Source organism: Chiloscyllium plagiosum, unplaced genomic scaffold, assembly GCF_037043375.1.
Source record: "Chiloscyllium plagiosum isolate Xiang-an unplaced genomic scaffold, Cpla_swu_hap1 HiC_scaffold_43, whole genome shotgun sequence".
NCBI lineage: Eukaryota > Metazoa > Chordata > Chondrichthyes > Orectolobiformes > Hemiscylliidae > Chiloscyllium > Chiloscyllium plagiosum.
Window position 1 is genome coordinate 2,944,418 of NW_028270181.1, and position 17,046 is coordinate 2,961,463.

Genomic DNA, 17,046 nt, shown 5'->3' on the forward strand with positions numbered 1-17,046 from the left:
ATGAATGCCTGTTGGTGTAAAGGTTAAAAATGGAAATAAAAGGTTGCTTATTTAACAATCATGTAAATTTCTACATATCCCATGCCTCCTCACTATCCTCATACCAACAGATGCTCTTAAATTTATATTGCTGATTGGCTTTATGCAAACTGTCCCTTTTTTTTACTTAATACATTTAATTTGCTTTAGGTATTTCCAAAAATTAACTAGCCTGGAGGCATAGAGTAATGAATAAACAACATTAAAACTTGAAGAATTCCTGCACGTTATCTAAGTATCCACCTAACCATTTGAAATGTGATGAAAAGAATGTTTCAAAAAGAATATGGCTAATAATAAGTGAAGCCACAAAGAGCTTGGCAAAATAGGATTCAAGACTATAAATTGCCATTTGATTACACTGCAACCTAAACGACAGATCAATACCTCTCTCATCACTGAATTCTAGGGTGATCCATCAGGGTTATTGCCTGATCAGTAACTCTATAGAATGCTCCATCCAAGCTTTAAAGGTGATGATACAAAATGGATTATCCTTTTCCAAATTCCAAAAACAAAACAAATTACAGTCCTTGTGATGTATTATTACTTATACAGCAGTATGTCAGCTCAATATGGATCATGCATTGGCTTTCCAGGTTAGAATCTTGCAGAAGCTATGGTGATTATCTACACACCAGCTCTGGGTGAAACAGGGCATCATTGCACAGAGGGGAATGGAGGGAAACCAGTTTTCTACCACAGGTAATTGCATTTCAGTTACAACCACTGTGTCAAATATTTCAGAGTTCGCAATGTTATTGCAGTTTTAAAAAGTCCATTCAGTTGTTCCTTTACAGGATATGGACATCATTGTTGGGCCAGTATTTATTAGACATCTTGAATGGCCCTCAGTAAAGTAACTGAGGAGCTACCATCTTGAACTGTTGCAGTTCAAGGGGTGTAGGGATAACCACATGCTGTTAAGGGATGGAGTTCCAGGATTTTGACAGAACAATAATGAAGGAACAACAGTTTAGTTCCAAGTGAGGATGGTGTGTGCTTGGAGGGGAACTTGCAGGTGAAGAAGCCTTGGTGTGTTGCTGCAGTGCACCATGTAGTTGAGACCTGCTCCTGTGAAGGTACATTGGTGGTGGAGGGGATCATCAAGCGAGTTGTTTTATCATGGACAGTGTCAAGCATCTGGGGTGTTTTTGGAACTGCGCTCATTCAGGCAAGTGGGGAGTATTCCGTTATGCCCTTGACTTGTGTCTTGTAGGTGGCAGACAATCATTTGGAGAACCAAGAGGCCATAAACCTTTGGACACATGGGCCCAGACAGTGCTCAGTTTGTTGTAATTGGCTTTGCAAGTGTTTGCCTCATACTTAAAAAGCTGATTTGAAAAATGATGCTAAAATTTGTTTGATGGCCCTCCCTTTGCACAACAATAACAGTACAGCAGGAACCTCTCAATCTGTACCATTTATGCTTGGCCCAGGTCTCCTGGAAAGACGAGAGAAGCAAGGGTTCCAACAAACCACAACTACCTCCCCTTATGTTTGGTGAGACATCAATCAGTCTCAGATGTATTTTACCACAAAACTGAACTCAACAAAACATTGGTAATTGTAGGCTACAGCTGTAGTATTGTGTGCAACTCTGGAATCCACACTACAGGACAAATGTGATTGCACTGGAGAGAGTGCAAAGGAGATTTATCACAATGTTACCAGGGCTAGAAAGTTTCAGTTATGAAGAGAGATCGGACAGACTAGGGTATTTACTTCAGAGCAGAGGAGACTGAGGGGTACATGATTGAGACATATAAAATTATGAGGGGCATAGACAGGGAAGGCAGGAAGAAACATTTCCCCTTGATAAAGTGATCAATGATCTGGAGGCATGGATTTAAGGTGATAGACAGAGGGTTTAAAGATGTGAAGAAAAACTTTTTCAGCCACAGTGTGGGGGAATCTGAAACTCTGCCTGTAAGGACGGTCAAGGGCAGAAACCTTCATTACACTGAAGATGTATTTAATGTGCACTTGCAATGCCAAGGTATACATGGCTATGGAGAAGGTGAGGACTGCAGATCAGAAAGGTGTGGTGGTGGAACACCACAGCTGGTCAGGTGGCATCTGAGGAGCAAGCATAAGCTCTTCATCAGGAATGTGGGGAAGGCTCAAGGGGGTTGAGAGATAAATGGGAGGGGGATGGGGCTGGAGGGCAGGTAGTTGGGAATGTGATAGGCAGATGGAGGTGGGGGCAGATTGATTGTGATATGTTGGAGCAGAGGGTGGAGTGGATAGGTGGGAAAGAAGATGGACAGATAGGACAGTTCATACGGGCGATGCTGAGTTGGAGAGTTGGATCTAGGATAAGCTGGGATGAGGGGTTATGGGACAAAGGGCCAGGAAAGGGGATTAGAATTGTGATTGGGTTGTTTTTGTCCGGCACAAACATATTGGACCATTTTCTGTACTGTAGATCTCTAAAACTTACGCAGGTTAGCCCATTTCCAGTACAAATTTGCTTTAAGCTGTTAGTTTAAACACTGTTGAGTAATATAGTACCCACTGTTGGATGAGAAACAACTGTTTGAAAGTAAGTCTATTTCCTGAAACAATGAAACTATAGATACAATCGTTGAGATTCAAAAATGAACATGGGTTTAAAACTATCTCAAAAATAAAATTGACTCCAAGAAGCCCATTGCATATGGCCCTGTATTTGTTGTTTATTTCACAAATTACAACGCCCAATACTGAAACGAAAAACTGCAAACATTGCAAGTTAGTGAAAAAAACAAACATGTTGAAAACAGCTACAGGCCAGTCAAACACCAATGGCAGCAACTGAAGGTTATGTAAACCCTGCCAACTCGCAAAAATGTTATACAGCAACAAAGAAATGTTCCTGACCTTGTTAAAAATAATGAGTATAATCTAGTCAGGATCCATCAGAATACATAAAAACAAAAATAATGTTTGTATACATTCAAGTACTAAATGATGCTCCAATACTTATTAAGATCATGGTGAATCTAATTCAACTTCTCTTATCTACATTATTACTATGATCCTTGATTCTCTCAGGGCCCAAACAATTGTCAATCCTGAGTATGCTCAATAGCTGAGCATCTACAATCCTTTGTACCACCTGAGCCAAGGGACTTCTCCTCATTTCAAATAGTAACACTCAAGGAAAATCACTTTTCAGCAATTACACGGGAACACTGAACATGGGAACATTTGGCCCTTTGAGCTTAATCAGCCATTTGATAAAATCATAGTTTATCCGACATTGGTCTCAAGTCCATATTTCTAACTGCTTCTCTTAACCCTGGACTCCCTCCTTGATCGAAAGTGTACCTAATTAAACCTTGATTACATTCAATGACCCAACCTCCACTGTTTGCTGGGTAAGAAATTTTCAAAGTTCAAGGAACCCCTAAAGAAATTTCTTGTCTCCATTTTAAAGGAGAGACCTCTCGTTCTTAAACTGTGCCCCTAGTTCTTGTTTCTCCCTGAAGGAGACATTCTGCACTCACCCTGCCAAATACCTTATATATCACCTTTCCTCAATCCAAACTTCACTGGATATAGGCCCAACTTGTTCAACCTGCCCTCAAAGAAAAGTCGCTCATCCCAGGAATAGACCAATTAAAGGTTTGCTGAACTGCTACTAAAATAATTACCTCCCTTTCAAATAAGGAGAACAAAACTGTACACACAGCCCATTGATATGGTCTCACCACGAACATTTACAGCAACTATAAAATTAGAACATCAAACATTGCAGCGCAGTACAGGCCCTTCAGCCCTCAATGTTGCGCCAACCTGTGGAACCAATCTGAAGCCCATCTATCCTACACTATTCCATTTTCATTCATATGTTTACCAATGACCATTTAAATGCCCTTAAAGTTGGCAAGTCTACAACTGTTCCACGCCACACTACTCTGAGTAAAGAAACTACTTCTGACATCCGTCCTTTATCTACCACTCCTTAATTTAAAGCCATGTTCCCTTGAGGTAGCCATCACCATCTGAGGAAAAAGCCTCTAATTCTATCTGATAGGCCTCAATTAAGTCACCTCTCAATCTTCTTCTCTCTAATGAAAACAGCCTTAAGTCCCTCAGCTTTTCCTCATAAGACCTTCCCTCCATACCATCCAACATCCTAGTTAATCTCCTCTGAACCCTTTCCAAAGCTTCCACATCCTTCCTATAATGCAGTGACCAGAAATGTATGCAATACTCCAAGTGCGGTCGCACCAGAGCTTTGTTCAGCTGCAGCATGACCTCATAATCCCTCTACCAATAAAACTTAACTCACCATATGCCTTCTTAACCACCCTATCAACCTGGGTGGCAACTTTCAGGGATTTATGTACATGCACACAGAGATCTCTCTGCTCATCTACACCACCAAGAATCGTATCATTAGCCCAGTACACTTTATTCCTGTTGCTCCTTCCAAAATGAATCACCTCACATTTTTCCACATTAAACTCCATTTGCTACCTGTCAGCCCAACTCTGCACCTTTCTGTGTCCCTCTGTAACCTGCAACATTCTTCAGTACTATACATAACTCCACCAACCTTAGTATCATCTGCAAATTTACTAACCTATCCTTCTACACCCTCATCCAGGTCATTTATAAAAATGGCAAACAGCAATGGACCCAAACCAGATCCTTGTGGTACACCACTAGTGTCTGAACTCCAGGATGAACATTTCCCAACAACCACCAGGCTCTGTCTTCTTTCAGCTAGCCAATTTCTGATCCAAACCACTAAATCACCCTCAATCCAGTGTTCTGTATTTTGTGCAAGAGCCTACTGTGGGGCCCCTTCTCAAACACCTTACTGAAATCCATATACACCACATCAACCGCTTTACCCCCATCCACCTGTTTGGTCACCTTCTCAAAGAATTCAATAAGGTTTGTGAGGCACGACCTACCCTTCACAAAACCGTGTTGACTATCCCTAATCAACTTATTCCTCTCTAGATGATGATAAATCCCATCTCTTATAACCTTTTCCAACCCTTTACCCACAACCGAAGTAAGGCTCACTGGTCTATAATTACCAGATTGTCTCTACTCCCCTTCTTGAACAAGGGAACAACATTTGCTATCCTTCAGTCTTCTGGCACTATTCCTATACACAATGATGTCAAAATCAAAGCCAAAGGCTTTGCAATCTCCTCCCCAGCTTCCCAGAGAATCCTTGGATAAATCCAGCCCAGAGGACTTACCTATTTTCACATCTCTATTTATCAAAATTCTCTACTTTTATCTTTTAACTATAGAATCATAGAATCCCTACACAGTGTGAAAGCAGGTCATTTGGCCGACTGAGTCCACCCAACCCTCCAAAGAGCATCCCACCCAGACCCAACCTCCATTCCTCTGAGATTACACCCTCTCATCCTAGAATCTCCCACAAGGGGAGACAATCTCTCTAATCTACCTTGTCAAGTCTGCCAAGAATCTTATATGGTTTCAATAACATTCCCTTCATTCCTCTAAACTCCAGTAGATATAGGCCCAACCTATACAATCTCTCCTAATAAGAAAATCTCTGCATACCCAAGATCAATCTAATGAGTCTTCACTGAACTGCCTCCAACGTCAATGTGTCTTTCCTTAGAGAAGGAACCCAAAACTCTTCACAGTATTCCAAGTGTGATCTGATTAGTGCCCTTGTGTAGTTTTAACAAAACTTCCCTATGTTTACCCGCCATTTCCTTGAAATAAAGGCCAACATTCCATTTGCCTTCTCTATTATCTGAATTTCTATGCTAGCATTTTATTTGTCCTGTATGCAGAAGGACTTCCAAATCCTAGTGTTGTAGCTTTCTTCAGTTAAATGTGTTATGGACCAGGCCAGCCACCCCCACCTGCACCCACCCCCCACCTTGAAACATTTCAAAAAGGATGCCCTAACTTTTCTCGTTGTTGGTGGGGTTGGGTGGATAATCCAGGAGTGATGCAACTGGCCCAACCACGCCGTTTTAAACAAAACAGAATTTATTTACACACTACCAATGAAACATGAACAAAAGAGAAGCAAATTTAGAATTATTTAACCTATCTGAAAACCCAATCAGCTCTATCACATCTTAATGATTCTGTTCCAAATACTTGCAACATTCTCATAAGCATTTCCTTGACCAAAAAAAGATAAAATCAAACACAGGTTTTTACAGGAGAGATGTCAGCGAGAGAGAGAGTCAGCCAGAAAACCTCTGTTGAATCCGGGAATCTTTTCCTCCCAACAGTTTTCTTTGACCAGTAGCTCCAAACTGATTACCTGCTAAAACCAAACCAAACCAAACCAAACCCTGAACTGGCAGAACTGGTCACTCCTCCTTCATTGTACAAGACTTAAAAGCCTTCTCAATTAGGTATTTCCAGACATATCAGAACCTCTGCCTTTACAACTCCTTTTGAAAAAAAAAGGACAACGTAACCTTGAACATAGCCTTGTTAAAGGAGCAGCATCATCACAAATAACATTGCTTTTCACCAATGACAATTAGAAAATATTAATTGCTAACTTAAAACTCTATAACTTAAATACTACCCCTTCTTAGATTCTCCATCTTTCACATGCAGACAGACACACAAAGGTAGGCAGAACATGGATGGGTAAGGATGCTAAAAGAAAAAGAAAATCAGGGAAGCAGTTCTGTAGAACCAGTCGGGACTATGGGAGTTAATTAATCATTTCTTTTGGTTACTTCCATTTCATTTCATTTTCATCTTTGCTGTTAACACAAGGTTGTTTACACACAGATGCTCTTTCATTCACTGATTTGGAATTTGTCTTTTCACTGACTTTAAAGACATGTTATTCCTCTTTCAACAAGGGATTGCAGAGAAAGGTGAGTGAAAGACAACTTGCTGTTATTGGAGAGTCAGATTTTTTAAATGCTTTTTCTTTGCAAATTGGATGGTTTTTCTGCTGCACTGGTCTCACACAAGCCATGACCCCCTGGTGAGAAGCCAATCAACACAATTGTCCCTTAGTTCAGAACCCACTGGCTCAGTGGTGCCTACTTTTGCTCTCCATGTTCCAAGGGAAAGCAACTTTGTGCCCCACTAAACATGATTTTCAAAATGCAGCCATCACTTTGCACAGACAACTTGGTTTAGAATAGTATTTTTTAGAACACAGTTCAAACAGAAGGAAATATAAAGTTATGTTTTTAACATTTTCATTCCAGGAATCAATCTAACAGTTCTATACCCTACTGTCCTACTCTCTTGTGATGAACATGAGCTCATCCTTTCTAAGGTCTGGAGATCAAAACGATACATAATATTCTAAGTCTGGGCACACCGATGCTTCATAAAACTGCAGCAAGATTTCCTTCCTCTGACAATCCAACTATCATTTAATAAGAGATAACATGCAATTTATATTAATAATAAATACAATCCTAACTTTTACTGGGACACACAGGTCAATTTATCTCAATATATAATTACCAGATTAATTTAAATGCAGAGTTTAAACATAAAGGGTGGGATGCTGCATAGGTTAGAAGCATTAGCACCAAGTAGGTCTGAAAAATCGCTAAATCAGAAGGATTGTTCTGACAGTATATCCTATCCTAAGCTCATTTTCATTTAAGTGAATTCAAAATCTGATCTGTGGAGGAATTATTCTTTATATCCTAATCTTAGTTTCTCCAGTCACGCAGAAGAGAGGCTTTTTGCCAGCTGCCGCCTGTAGAGAAACCTTTTATCTAAATACTAGCGGGAACAAGGATCAGGTTTAACATTAGCACTGCACTGTACCGATGGGACACAATGGTAGACCATTTTTTAATGTTATCTACAGATCCCTGGTGGACCCTATCTAGAAAGAATGTCATCCATTTATTTACTTGGGGATTGCAATAGCCTTTACCACAAGTTTATAATGCCCCTATTATCTTCAGAAACAATTCTCATTTCTTGCTAACATATTACAAATTCACCTCTGGCTGCAGAGTTTCTTAATGGCCAAGGTATATCTCACAAAACGTGTTCAATAGCTTCCTTAAAATGCAATCATGCAATGCATAATTTTAATTAAAAATGTCCAGATAATACAGCAGTTTGAGTAAAATCCTCAATAAAACTAAACTACACTAAGCAGTGCAATCAAAGGGGATCTTACTTCCAGTAACATCCAAAAGAAAAACAATTTTAAAACACATTTCATCCTTAAACCATCATTTTGAATCTAAATTCATCAAAGTTAGGTTTGAAAATCATGTCTATGAGTAGTGGAGAGAGACACCACCCTTTGGAAAATGTTATTTTATTTAATTTTCCTTATACAGAAAAGGTTTCCATTTGCTTTTGAGTCCAGAGCAAGGAGGCCTGAATATAACTGATTGGAAGATTTTATTTCTACAGTGGTATATATGTGGAATTTGATCCTAACTTTTACTGGGACACACAGGTCAATTTATCTCAATATATAATTACCAGATTAATTTAAATGCAGAGTTTAAACATAAAGGGTGGGATGCTGCATAGGTTAGAAGCATTAGCACCAAGTAGGTCTGAAAAATGGCTAAATCAGAAGGATTGTTCTGACAGTATATCCTATCCTGAGCAAAAGCAGATTTAAGAGGAAGCTTGCTGCATGCATGACGATGAAAGGAAGAGAGTCAAGGTTGAAGAGGTAATTAGAGTGGGAGGAGGCACATGTGGAGTACAACAGCAATGTGGATTAGTTGGATCAATTGGCCTATTCCAATGCTGTGGATTCTACTTAATTCCATCAGGCTAGTACCTTGCTTTATACTTGAGCTGAGTGAAAAAGGTAGCAGCAGTGGAGAGTAAACAATGCTACAGTCATGGAATAAATATATACCTGGTCTCCTTAAAATTACCATTTTGTTTTGTTTCAAATCACACTTTGGACAGCAACTTTCAGAGCTGTTACAGCTCATTTATTGAAGGACACCATTATTATTTTACAATATCAGTCTATTTAGTCCACAAGCACATTTTACCTTTGCAAAAATGCATGTTAATGTCATGTTCCTGCAATAATACAAAGAACAAAATATGCCTTGCTCCAGGATAGATAACTATACTTCTGCATGAGTTAATCAGAGACATTCGAATACATCCTACGGTTGATCTATTACTGGACATTTTGCTTTGTTATAAATCTGGATTAATTCTCAGCAATAAAAAAAAATTAGTTCCAAAATTATGAGAGCACCTTTCCAACTGCATTCAATGTACCACTCTGCAAGAAATTAACAAGGGCATCATCAGGTCGAAGTCCAACATGTCTCTGCATTGGTAAACCTACCACATAATGCTATCACCGTTCATCATTGTGATGTTGGCATGAGAAACCTTTCCACCATTAGCAATGAAGGTACAAATTTTGCTGCAGGCAACACTCTGACTTTGCAGCTTTGACATACAATATTTCCTCTATCAGCTGCATGCATAAACTGTGCGCACGTGCATACACACACACAAGCTGGCAAAAACCTCAGTTTTGTTTGTTCCACTTTTTCCTCTACACTCCACCCTCTGCAATGTATATAATTTCTGCTTTCTCTTCAGTTATTTGTCTAAGACCACATATCATCGAAATCCAAGAACAAAAAATTTGATGAGTCCTCTTCTGGGCAGGCCAGCTCATCAATGTTTCCGTTCCCATTGTCTCAAGGAGCCCAACTGTTAAGTTTCAATGTGACGTGCCTTTGGCAAATGTAGGTATATCACTGTCCCCTTTTCCAAGGATCCTATTTAAATTAAATAATTCACTTATTAAATTCTGTAGTCTGATGTTCATTATTCACTGCAATCTGCATTTCACCTTCACAATAAATGACACAATTCAGCTTCTTTCTAAAACAAGTAATTGCTAATAAAGATGCAAAATTATTTTGCAAATTGAGAATGCAGTTCTATTTTAAACACAAAGGTATTGTCCTATCAAATAAATCATGTGCTAATTCAGTACTGATAAGCTTAGCTAATGTGAAAATCAAGTTTTAAAGGCTTATTTCAAATGGGTTGCCATCATAAATGAAAATTTATAATGTAAAGCCCTGAAGTACAGCACAAATACATTACAAGAACAAGATATGAAACAATTCCATTCAAGATTGTACTTGTGTTTCATAGATTAGATCTTCCCAAGATGACAAGCTGCATTTCCCTTCCTCATTAGTTGTCAAAAATACCAGTTTCATGGGAATCTGGGAATTGGGATGGCTGGGAGCAAAGGAGATACTACTCGCTAGCACATTATGGCTAATGAGCCACAGCAACATCTTGACTCCATTTTTGCCTAACACAACACATTTTTGGTCAATAAATTATTCCTTACTGCTATGAATTAGAATAAGTAATTGATATGCAAAACTCATGATGCACTTGCAATGTTTTTTGCAAAATATCCCACACGATATTTTGCTAGAAAGATCCTAGTTCATACACATCAGTGAACATTTACAATATACTAGAACATACACTGCCATACACCAGTAAATACCAAAAGAACTGAGAATGCTGTAAATCAGAAACAAAAACAGAGGTTGCTGGGAAAGCCCAGTAGGTCAGGCAGCATCTGTGAAGAGAAAGCAGCGCTAATATATTGAGTCCAGTGTCTACTGACACATGGCATCGAAGATCACCCAACAAGAATAGCAAATGGGGATAGCTGCCAGAGGATTCATCGTACTTGAGTAATGTGTCAACATTTTCAGAAGGGGACAGTTGGCATGTAGGTGATAGTGGTTGAGGGGGATTGGAAAAACTGGAAGGGGAAAAAGGGTCAGAAAGCATCAAAAATAAATAGAGAGCGCGAGCCACTCACAACACTTCTATCCCAGTGGTACTGCTTATGCATACTCTCAGCTCTGATTTCAGCATTCTTATTCTGGTTTAAAGTCAATTCCTTTTCCTTCTACTGTTACTGCTCTGATCCAGCCCCATCTGTGACTGAGTGTTGGCTCATGTCCACAACATTAAGAATAAAGACCACTAAGTATACCTAAGTAGGGAGCTGGTCATTACACAAAAACAATTTTTTTTTAAATGTGAAAAAAGAATTTTGTTTTTCCAAAAATAAAAACGACAAGGATGATAATTTTCTTCACACCAGAACACTGAGGCTTTCTGTGACATAGTCCTTTGAGATTGGGTTTTTTCCAACTTCCAAGAACTAGCATCAAGAATTACACACATACCGCCATTGAAGAAATGTGACCTCGGTTTTAACACTGTACCCAGAATTTATAAAATCTGCTTATCAAGTATCTTTGGTGCAAAGTGATTGTTAAACAATTTGGAAATAAAAGATGAGATGACAGCACAGGGGAGACCAGATGGCACTCTGCAACATGAGGCCCTTTCAAATGAATCTAACCAAAGGTTTCATTTTGCATTCAGTTTATGCCATTCCAAGAATTAATTGCACCAGAACACAGCAATGAAAATCAGTGGAAACAGTATTTCAAGAGTGACACTGCCTCCCAATGGTAAAACAACATGAAGTTCTAATTAGAAATGCTTTTCATGATAATTCTAATTTTTGGAATTAATGTCAAATATAATATCTACACATATTTGCCCCAACCCATCCTCACCTCCATTACCTTATCATAATCATTAGATAGAGGTCTCAGCTTTTACATCTACAGGATGCAAATCAGAGAATGCAATCAAAAGTTTACATTGCCAAGCTGCTTAATCCTGTTGTTGCCAAATCCTCCCACGAGTCTCTCAACACGTGACACAGACACCGTACATGACATTATTATGCTTTCATAAAGGTCAACCAGCTCACTCAGTGCTGTGCATTTCAATCAAATCTAAGAAGCATTAACAAGCTATCTGTTCAGGAAGCTGGAATAAAGAACAAAAGGTTCCCAAGGATCTCATGCTCGAACACAAAATGCTGCAGAATGAAATAGAAAAAGTCAAGAAGAAGTCAATATTTGGGTCCATGTCTGATCAGAAATTGTGTTTCACTTTCCACAGATCAGCCAGCTGTGAAATGTTTGTCACAATACAGTGAAAACGTGATCCGTTACGATGGTATAGAAGGTAATCGACTCCAAATGAATGGATTACACAAAGTTCCACAGTGGAACTAGCAGCACACATTTTTATTCACAGCATTTCCTTATTGTGAGCATATTTTATGGAATAGAGTGTTTATAAAGTAAAAGGGCTCTCCAGCTCACCACCTTCCTATCCACCCATCCCCAATCACAAGTGGTTGAATGCTGACATTGGCAACCTGTCCACGATATGTCAATAAAAATGAAGGGTTAATTGAGCTTGTTAAAACTCAATTAATCCCAACTTCACGTTCCCAATCCATTATATGGTTAGTGTGGGCAAGATAGCAGAAGTGGAAATACCATCTTATTGAAATCAAGTTCCTTTTAAAAGTGCAGGAAGGAAGGGAGAGTGCTCTTTACACATTGAGGGAAACTCTCCACCTCTCTGCTCCCCCCCATCCCAGAAGATTGGATCATCACCTTGCTCTTGCACAGACATCAGAACCCAACCTGCAACTCCTACTAACCACCCCTTAGACTATCCCCCTCTCCAAGGTCACCGAATCCTTTGCTGACAGCCCCAACCCCAGATTTTACTAACTGAACTCAAACTCCATCAGCTGCCATCTTGCATTTGGCCAGCATTAGGCTGCTCTGAATTATGGGGCTAGTGACATCACCACAATGCCATCATCTCCCTGAATCATAAACTACTGCCTACTTCAAGGCAGATTTTAATAATTCTACTCCCCATTAAAAAGGAGTGAGCGTATTTCCTGATATCAGACACACTCTACATTGAGTTAGAATGCTCCAATTCCAAAATAATTTCCCTTCCAACCTGACCTGAACAATATCACAGAGATGGACGACTCCATACTCATTCTTCTTGTCATTTGAATTAATCTGAAGTTTTGTCTTTCATTATCCTACCTGGAAGATCATTCGAAGTACTGATCACTTTTGTGTGAAACACCTTTTCCCAATATCCTAAATTCACCAATATCTACCTATGTCCTGGAAATGGTCTTTGACAGTTTTACTCGAAGGAATTCTGATTAAAAATCCTGCCATATCTAATTTAATATTTTACATCCACTTTGCTAACAATAAATACTTAAACACAAAATCTGGGAATATTCAGCATGAGCTAGCATTTATAAAGAAAAAATAATCAATGTGTCAAACCTGAAGCTCTTCCTCAAGTCTAGGAAATAGTATATATTAAAAAGAACACACAGAGAAAATAAAATGGGAACGAAATAATATAAAGGAAGGAGCCAATCCTGCATTTTTGTAGTGATTTACATGACTACCAAACATCAACATTCAAGAACACTGTGGAAGACAACTGAATCACATAAATCAATAGCTACCGTTTGTTTTAAAAATGGGATAGTTGTGCACTGAAAATTGCCACTACAAATGGCATTAACTAATCCAAAAATCAGAAAACTGAAGAAGAGCTTTAAAGCTGATAGAACTGATTACGAAGTTCTTAATAAAAAGTGCATGCTAGAGATTAATATTGCACAATATCATCTTGGCTTTTCAATTTCACAACAGCAAAAACTATCACATTACTGTGCAACAGAAGAAATTATCAAAACAGGTGAATAACTCCAACAGATTCTTCACTCCTTGTGTTTGTTCTATTATGTTGGCAGCATGCCAAATTCTTTGAAGCTTCTCATTCTCAATTACAGAGGAACCTCAATTATCCGAAGGACACGGGCAGGCAATATTTCGCTCGGTTGACTGAATTCCGGATAACTGATTGCCAGATGACGTGGTTTAGCCGAGCATCGGGACCTTGTGATCTTACCAGGTAATCCGATATTCGGATAAACAAATGCCGGATAATCGAGGTTCCTGTGTAATTCTCAGCATTTTAAATGCATTAGCTTGTTAAAACCTCGTGCCGATATTTAATATTCTTCCAATTTCAAGACAATGGTATTTGAAGCTTGAGACAACAGTCACTGCAAAACAGCTTATTTCAAGTAAAGATAATCATTAATCCTAAGGTAACCCACCTAGGAAAAAGATGAATCATTAATACTGGTGTAATTCCTGGATCATAGACAGACAAGCACATTAATGGAAAATACCATGAATTCAAGGAGAGAAAACAGCTCCAAAGTTTTTAATCCTTGATACACCTACTTTCACTTTAATTCAACTACCCTGTATGAACAAAAATCATTAAACGGATTGTCAATGATATTGTTAAGAAAAAGACTGCTGTCTTGTCTCTGCATTGAGAGTATTACAAGAAATAATTAAAATCTAACATTAAGTATTGGGAACACCACATATTGAAGATATCATGTGTTTTATTTTCACCTTAAAAAAATGAGATAGTTGATGAGTTTATGGCAAAAAAGGACAAAAATTCTTGCATCATGAAACTTTCTGTTTTCAACAGAAGCTGACAAAAAGCAAGTTTAGCATTCAAATTTAACAGTCATCACATATCTTCTTAATAATCAACAGAAACAACAGATATTACTCCTGAGAGAAGGATATTGAAAATATAAACTTTCCCCTCAGGTAGGTTACTCACAGGATCTATTGAAATTTAAATGTAAATCTTTACTCACCCAGCTTGCAAGGAGTATCCTCAGGCAGATCAACATCCAACATGAGATCATCTTCATCCAGATCACCTGATTCCAGGTTATTCAAAATATCCTGCAGGAAATTAGCAAAGACAGAAGCTCAGAAATGTGCGCAAGAGGGATGTTTGTTTTCCTCTTGTTAAAGCAGAAGTACTGAGTTTTCATTCCTAAGCGAGTTCAAATGTCACCCCCATTATTCAAACCTGTGGTCACAAAATATTCCAGAACTGTAATGTAACTAACAGATTCCATGTTGAAAATTTTAAAAATAACCTATCCTCAACTGGATTTGTTTTAATTGCTTTCAAGCACATTTCCTTGCTTATTATGTTCAAACCATGATGTTCCAATTTCATAGATTAATATAGTTGAGGGAGGAAAGAGGCAAGGAACACGTTAACAAAAACAAACTACAAATGACAAGCAAGAACTTATCTCATTGTTGATGAAAAGAATAAACACAAATGCCAAATAGTAGAATTAAAAAAGTTACTTTTTTCCTTTTTCAAAGAAGAGAAACTTTACTGGTGAATAAAAAAACTGGGCTCTGAGACCTTTTAGCCAATAGCAGTCAGGGCAAAAGGATGTGAACAGTGCATTGTTGTCACTAAAGACACAATCCATTGTCCTTTCTCATGTTCCCCATTTGCATTGATAACTATCTTTCACAACAAAGCAACAAACAATCTTCTGAGTCCTTCACCTTATTGAGGCCCTCATTTTGCTTCAGAGCTCTCTCAGGGACATCAAACAACTTTTGAGTGATATGTTTTCAAGAGTTTATGAAAAACATCCCACGTGAGCCAAAGGATGGGGAACAAAGAACGATTGAGCTGAATTTCAAAGGAAATATTTCTCGGCTAAACTAAAGCATCTAATCCGACAAAAGGAAGAACTGACCTCAGTGTGTAGCACTAGAGAGACTTGACAATCAATCCAATGTGATATAAAAATAAAGCTCTGAATGCATTTGATAGAGGATTCACTGCGCCAGTGAATGAAAAGCTAGAAAATATACTACAGAAACTGCAACTGCTCAAGTTAAATCTCATACTCACTGCTCCTGTAATATACTTTTTTGAGCGAAACACATTGTCACAGAAAATTTCCTAACTATGAAATGAAACCAACAAGTTCTTAATTACTATTGGATTAAATGCTGGAATGTAAATATAGAATTCACTCATTCTGTTTTTCATAAGTGATTATCAGTGAGGTATATAGGGAGAAAGAAAAGCAAATGCTAGAAACATGAATTATAAAAAGATCGCAAGGAGGTGTTTTTTTCCACATCAAAAACATTTTACATTTCACTTTACCTTGCCTTCCACGTTGCAGATATTGAGGGACCTAAGAGCATTTCCAGCATTGTTGGTAATGGGATAGGTTTGTTATTTAATGTTCTGAACAGAGCTTTAAGCAACACTCTCATATGGAAATTGAGATGTGCTGAACAATCTATCAGGATAATAAATCGCATGATTTCAGGCAATGACTTGCTTCAGTGCCACTCTTATAATCAAACATTCGGTCTGACTTTTAAAAAAAACTTTTACTCATTCATGATACAGTTATCACTGGCCAGATCAGCATTTATTTGCCATTCTTAATTGCCCTTCATAGACGTGATGAGGCACCTCTTGAACAGAACTGGGTAATTTGCTCAGTCATTTCAGAAGGCTGTTCAGAATTGACTATGATTTGGAGATGCCGGTTTTGGACTGGGGCGTACAAAGTTAAAAATCACACAACACCACATTGTAGTCCAACAGATTTAATTGGAAGCTCTAACTTTCGGAGCACTGCTCCTTCATCAGGCAATTGTGGAAAACCTGATGAACGAGCAGCGTTCCGAAAGCTAGTGCTTCCAAATAAACCTGTTGGACTATAACCTGGTGTTCTGTGATTTTTAACCAAGAATCAACTACATTGCTGTGCGACTGGGATCACTTGTAGTCCTGATTTCTGAACAGAAGATTTTTTTCCCTAATGAACCAAACAGGCTTGACAATAATCTGGTTGTTTCATGGTCACACTAACTGAGACCAGTTATGAGAGAGTGGGGGTTTGGTACAGTATATGACACTGGCAGCAGAAGTTTGGACAATCTGGAAGTAAAGGGTGGTGGATTGGAAGCCAATAAGAAAAAAAAGGAATAGGGCAAAACAAAAGGTACAAAGACATAGAAGTGAAGTCTTCAGCAAGTAAACAATGGCACAAAGGTAGAATCAGAGTCTTTATAATGGGGGTGAGGTCAGAAGCTCAATTTGGTGACAAATGTTACAAACTTATAAATTCATCTGACATTTCAGTGAAATAAATCATAATGGTGGATCAGTTCAAGCATCATTATTTAGAGAAGAAAGTCAACCCATCAGCTTGTTTCAATGGCT

The 17,046-nt window shown here is 38.5% G+C and overlaps 1 protein-coding gene across 2 annotated transcripts in view; it reads right to left on the minus strand.

The window, feature by feature from the left end:
- The window catches only part of LOC122541949 (serine-rich coiled-coil domain-containing protein 2), a 642,154-nt gene that overhangs the window by 470,055 nt on the left and 155,053 nt on the right, over positions 1–17,046 (minus strand). For both annotated transcript variants that reach the window (XM_087982459.1, XM_087982460.1), the window contains one exon: positions 14,636–14,726. In XM_087982459.1, coding sequence (XP_087838585.1) covers positions 14,636–14,726 — 91 coding nt within the window. The remainder of the gene's footprint in view (positions 1–14,635; positions 14,727–17,046) is intronic.